At 43.0% G+C, this 5827-nt stretch overlaps 1 protein-coding gene across 1 annotated transcript; it reads right to left on the bottom strand.

The window, feature by feature from the left end:
• Nucleotides 1-1468: 1468 nt before the first annotated feature.
• On the bottom strand, nt 1469-5418 carry dhrs7cb (dehydrogenase/reductase (SDR family) member 7Cb). The gene is made up of 7 exons (XM_035734433.2): nt 5250-5418; nt 3990-4146; nt 3671-3783; nt 2949-3159; nt 2775-2867; nt 2376-2528; nt 1469-2052 (listed from the first exon to the last, which is right to left on the bottom strand). Exons 2-7 carry the CDS (start codon nt 4141-4143, stop codon nt 1865-1867), a joined length of 912 nt encoding a protein of 303 aa, XP_035590326.2. The 5' UTR covers nt 4144-4146; nt 5250-5418; the 3' UTR covers nt 1469-1864.
• Between the last annotated feature and the right edge of the window lie 409 nt (nt 5419-5827).

The raw sequence follows: 5827 nt of genomic DNA, 5'->3' as shown, positions 1-5827 counted from the left end.
CCAAGATGTTCAAATGTTCATAAATGACTAGCATGGTTGAATAATAGTAAGGCAGAACAGTTGAAACTGGAGCAGGAGCATGGCCAGGTGGACTGGGGACAGCAAGGAGTCCTCATGTCTGGTAGTCCTGGGGCATGGTCCTAGGGCTCAGGTCCTCCGAGAGAGAGAAAGAAAGAGAGAAGGAGAGAATTAGAGAACGCACACTTAGATTCACACAGGACACCGAATAGGACAGGAGAAGTACTCCAGATATAACAAACTGACCCTAGCCCCCGACACAAACTACTGCAGCATAAATACTGGAGGCTGAGACAGGACACACTAAGCGTGTGTTTAGCGAGTCTGCCAAATCAGAGGCAGTCGGGATGACCTTGAGAAGTGTGAATTAGACCCTTTCTTGTCCTACTAAGCATTCAAAATGTAACGAGTACTTTTGGGTGTCAGAGAAAATGTATTGAGTAAAACGTATATAATTTTGTTTAGGAATGTAGTGAAATAAAAGTTCCAAAAATATAAATAGTAAAGTACAGCTATCCTAAAAAAAACTACTTAAGTAGTACTTCCAAGTATTTTTATTTAAGTACTTTACACCACTGATTATATTTCACGTGGTAAGCAAACTACGTTCATGCCTTTTCACCCAATAAATCGACTTACACAGAGACACAGACATTAACGTTACCTTTAAGTAGATTGTTTTAGTTACCTCATCCTCTCTTGCTCGCGTTGGTTAGCTACTGCTTGATAATTGATTGATGGGAAAATCCAGCCAATGGTTAGGAAACTGTGGTTTTGGCAGAGGGAACCGATTAGTCAGGAGTAAAAGATCCTGCCCCCAGTGCCAAATCATGGTTTTACTTACAAATCTCTTCCTACAAATTTACAAAACGTTCTACATGATAACAGTGACAGAACTTCCGAGCGCACGCAGATTCAAAATCTTCAAGTGTATTTTTGATTCACAGCATAATATTCATAGTCGTAAATGGATTTGCAATAATTCTGAAAATAAATTACGTTTGCAGATATTGAATGTGTTCAAATGTCAAGTAACAAGTTTGCGTCACACATCATGATACAAGTGCATACAATGTATGCACACATGACTGTAAATCGCTTTGGATAAAAGCGTCTGCCATCCCATACTTAAATCCCTAGAGAGCAAGTGACCCGCAGGATTAACACACATGCAGGCCAGCTGGACCTCAGACTGGGCCATACAATTAAACAGATACACACACATGCAGAGTTGGAGGTGGGAACCTTTCTCTCGGACTCCATTTACATGACAGTCTCACAGGGAGGGCTCGTTACAGAGATAGTTGTCACATGACTGTGTGTGTAGCGAGTGAATGTGCGACGCATATCAATACCAAGTATGTATTACTGCGAGACATTCATGTCATATACAATGTCAATTAAATAAATATTTCTATCAATGTTTCCTATAAAAATCACAGACAAATAATGTAATTCACACGGACAAGTGTATTGGTCAAATGAAAAGACAACATTAACGATCACCCACAAAACAACATATGAGGTCATATATTCTAATTATGGTTAGGCTAAACATTGAAATATCCAATAGAAGCAATGTTTAAAGTTAGAGTAAAAGTTAATTTTGATAGTAGTGGGTGGTGCAACTTTGGCATATTTTCTGCACAGGCATGACATAAGAATACAACAGTGATCTGCTGCCATCTACAGGACCCAATGCAAACTGCAATAACATCAGAGGCCATGTCCATGTGGCAAAGGCTTCTAAATTGCCCCTATGGGTTAGATTTCATTGCATTATGCCATAATACACTATACATTATATTGTCCTTCTTTAATATTCTTCTTCTCTCTTCCTTTCCTTCTACTGCATCTGTTCTGCCATGGCAGAGTCCTTCACTCCAGCAGCAACCACAGCAAAGAAGAAAGAGGGAAAGAAGGAGCGGAGGTAGAGAGCGACCCAGGGGATGGGGTGGGCCAGCAAAACCTCTTTCTTCTTCCTGCTCACCGTTCGCATTATCTCATTGGCCAGATCGGCCGGACGCACGCCAACTGAGGAGAGAAGGAGCAAGCCACAATTTAGCATAACATAACAGGGTTTGATCAAAAAGGAACGTGTTCAAAATATTAAAACATAACGACAACAACTGAACACCTCAGAATAATCATAATGAATATGCATTTTTTGTTACTCACTCAATATATGCTAGATTGCCTAATGATTTAGTCAGAAAATCATTATAGACTCAAGTCTATAAATGTGTATATGTGTAAGTCTGTACTCATATACTGCCCGCCCTCATTCTGCTTGGAAGTCATTAGGTGTACATGCATATGTTTGCAGACACTAGACAGAGAGAGCTGTATGTACTCACATGTAGACAGGCCCTGAGGTTTAGCCTGAGGGGTGGAGGGTAGAGCTGCGTTGATGAAGGTGTGGCTGATAGTGCTTACTATTATCCCATACTCCTCCACCTCCGCTCGCAGGCAGTCAAAGAACGCCTGCACCGCATGCTTTGAGGCCGAGTCTGAAATAACACATGCACACACACACACACACACATAAACAGGACGCGACTCACCCATTGCTGAGGCTCATTCCATACGTTGCAGAAGAGATACTGTGCCTAATCATTATCTTGAACTGTACTGTTCAGGAATCCTGTGCATCAGACTGTGAGAACTACAAATCCTTCTTTGAAAGTGCAACAGGTTTTTTTTATCTCATACGAGGTGTTTGAAATGCAACAGGGGAATATGTAATGCATCCATACAGGAGGTTCTGAAGGGGATAGCCAGTCTGCCCTGGATGCTGTTGACCAATAGAATGTGACCAGACCTCCTAGACATCATAGCTGGAAGGACACCTGCAACATCAATAAATCAATAACCGAATCAATCACTTGCAACACAACATGTTTTTTCCTCCTGTGAAAAGTCCTTCATACCTTTGGCCAAGGTGCTGGGTCCAAAGTAGTTGATGTCCATGATGTTCCTGTCCAGCTCCAGTGAGACCGTATGTACGGGGGCCTTCAGCTTCATGCTGCTGTTACACACCAGGATGTCCACACAGCCGTAGCACTCCACCACCTCATTCACCACCTCAGGCATACTGTCCATGTCACTGAAGTCCAGCAGCACCAGCTTGGGAGGGAACGTCTGAGCAGAGGAGAGAGGGATGCAAAAGAAAAGGACATATGTATGAGAGAAGGAAGGACAGGGATTTTATACTGTTACGCAGACTTTTACAGTAAGCAATACAATAGCAACATGGGTGTGAGGGTCTGAAGACAGCCAGCACTAAAGTATGTGGTTGTGCTAAAAGAAAGGATGATTTAACCACTAACTCAAACTTCAACCTCCTCTTACACATTTACATTTGTCACTAACACTCCAAATAGCGTATGTCTTTGCTCATCATCATATCGCCCTTTTCCAGTGTTCATGTTGGTGACATCTGTTATTTTTCCATGAACACACCACTGCTCTGCCCTGTGCAAGAGAGATACCCAGAGGACAGTGCACTGTCAGAGGGGATATCCTGCCATTGTCTGCCACCAGAAGAGGAACCAGGAGCGGTGACTGCCGAGACAACTGGCGAGCACAAAACTATGATAATAACTAACTGGAACTTTCCTTTTGCTCAAGGGCGCCTATTAGTGTTACTCACCACTCTGGGATCAGCCCCGCTGGTCAATGTGTCGTACAGAGACTCCATCTTGTCCCAGCTGGCCCCACACAGAATCAGCCTGGCACCACCCTTATGGAAGTGATGAGCACACTCTGGAGAGGGAGAGAGGAGCGGGTGAGAAAGATAGAGAGAAGGATGGATTTAGTCAACGGTGGCATTTACCCAGTCCTCTGTTTCAGAATTGAACAACATTACATTGTTGGCTATATGGTCAGAACATTATACATTCTTCGCAGGCTATTTTTGAATCCCCATTTGAATTGAGATTGAATTACAAATAAGAATATAAAATCCTCACCACTTCCCACTCCGGACACAGCATCAGTGATGACCACCACTTTGTTCTTGACCATGGACTTGGACATGTACTGGATGATCTCGTTGTAGATGTAGTAGATCCCAGCAGCCACCACGATCAGCATGGGCAGCACCATCACAGTGGGGAGCGCCATCTTCTGCAGGAGAGAGAGAGGGGGGAGAAGGAGAGAGATAGGGAGGCCATCACTAAATTGTTTATTTCAGTCTGTGGTTTGTGATGTACGGTATTTTAAGTTCCAATCATGTGTCTGTATCATTGACAAACAGAAATCATATCTCAACGTAATGTTATCAAATAACAAAATATTTCAACTGGAGTAAACGCAGTGTAACAAGATTTATACATTTGAGGAATGAACCTGGGACTATGGAAGAATGCTGCTGTTGCCCAGATCAGCTGTCTACCACGGGACAACATTAAACACCTCTTCCTATAAAAACGTAAAAGATGTAAATGAGGATGACAGAGAAATGTGAGGGTCACGTTTCAGCACGTAGAGGCAGTCTTATGGGTTTGACGCTGAACCCTTCCCGAGGACAGCTGTGCCCACTTCCAAGCCTCGGCTCTTGGTATAGATCTACAAGGATTGGATCGGTGCAAGCACATGGCGAAGAGACCACTTAACCCCCTAGAGAGCAAACACTTCTACTTTACGCCTCACACTGACAATATGACTAAAGTATAGCCACACCAGTAGCCATAATCATGTCAAGTAGCTGTAGACAAAATACAATACACAGAACATTTCCCCCCTCTGATCCATGTATATCCATCTATCCCCTGTGCATGTGAGCATTCAGGGATTTGCAGGGTGAGTCTGGTAGCACTGCTGACAAGTGTGGCCATATAAAGAGTGTCTGAGGAAGACAGCTAAATATAGTCGGGGCCAGACCAACCTGCCTGTCACCACTAAATGCCTTGCACTGTGTCACCTCCAGGATAGTCACTGGATACGCCAGCAAATGTGGACACAAACATAGCCTACTGTAGGCTATGACCTTACCCCCCTTATACAGTAAGAAATATAACTTATCGTAACACCAATTCTCATAGGCAAAAGGGATATTTGAGCTCTGTATGCAGGCATCACAGGCACACAACAGCACAGTCAAGGCATTGGTAGGTTGACAAGACCTAGGGATCTGTCTGGGTTATCACCTGGTTAACAAATAGACGGCTACAGCACACACACAAACAAATACACACACACTTAATCTGGGTTATTCTCGGATCACTTACAGCGTGCGTAAGGAGCTAATCTTCTGTTGTTCTCCAGGTTCAGTTAGATAACCGAGAAGTATCCCTTCTCTCGCCCTCTCTATGCCTCTATCGCGCCGTCCATTCACACAACTCCCCCTCTGTGTTTCTACCGGACCCACTGCTTAGGTGTGGGAGCGGGTTGCTTATAATAGCATGTGGCGGAATCAGCCATTAATACTCCTATGTGGTGCCCATAGGATCTTAGACATGCCACAATGTTGCCAAAACGAATGGGGACAATTGGTGTCCCCCCCAATATACTTAAAATAGGACCCTGGTGAACTGGCTGTGGCAAAGCTAGAGATTAATATAAAAAACAGAAGAGGAATTTGACCAACCAGTAGCAATATGTAGTCATTCAGCAGGTTAGGAATAGATTACATAAAGGTTACAAGTTAATCCCGCTTACAATTAAGGTTTGTATGTTAAAATGGTTAAATATTTGTAAGTGTATTATCTCTGTCTAACAGAGTTAACACAACTAAATAATGAGCCATGTTTTCAGAATATAACATTTTAAAATGTTATATACACATTTCATGGGAACTTTGCAAGAA

Source organism: Oncorhynchus keta, chromosome 24, assembly GCF_023373465.1.
Source record: "Oncorhynchus keta strain PuntledgeMale-10-30-2019 chromosome 24, Oket_V2, whole genome shotgun sequence".
In the NCBI taxonomy this organism is placed as follows: domain Eukaryota; kingdom Metazoa; phylum Chordata; class Actinopteri; order Salmoniformes; family Salmonidae; genus Oncorhynchus; species Oncorhynchus keta.
This window is presented reverse-complemented; position numbering and strand designations above follow the sequence as displayed.

Bases quoted from the DNA above. Each gene is read 5' to 3' on its own strand.
- dhrs7cb (XM_035734433.2), bottom strand. From the start codon at position 4,143: ATGGCGCTCCCCACTGTGATGGTGCTGCCCATGCTGATCGTGGTGGCT. The intron at 3,784-3,989 runs GTGAGGATTTTA...CTCCCTCTCCAG, and splicing joins TGTGTCCGGAGTGGGAAGTG to AGTGTGCTCATCACTTCCAT. The intron at 2,053-2,375 runs GTGAGTACATAC...TTCTCTCCTCAG, and splicing joins ACCTCAGGGCCTGTCTACAT to TTGGCGTGCGTCCGGCCGAT.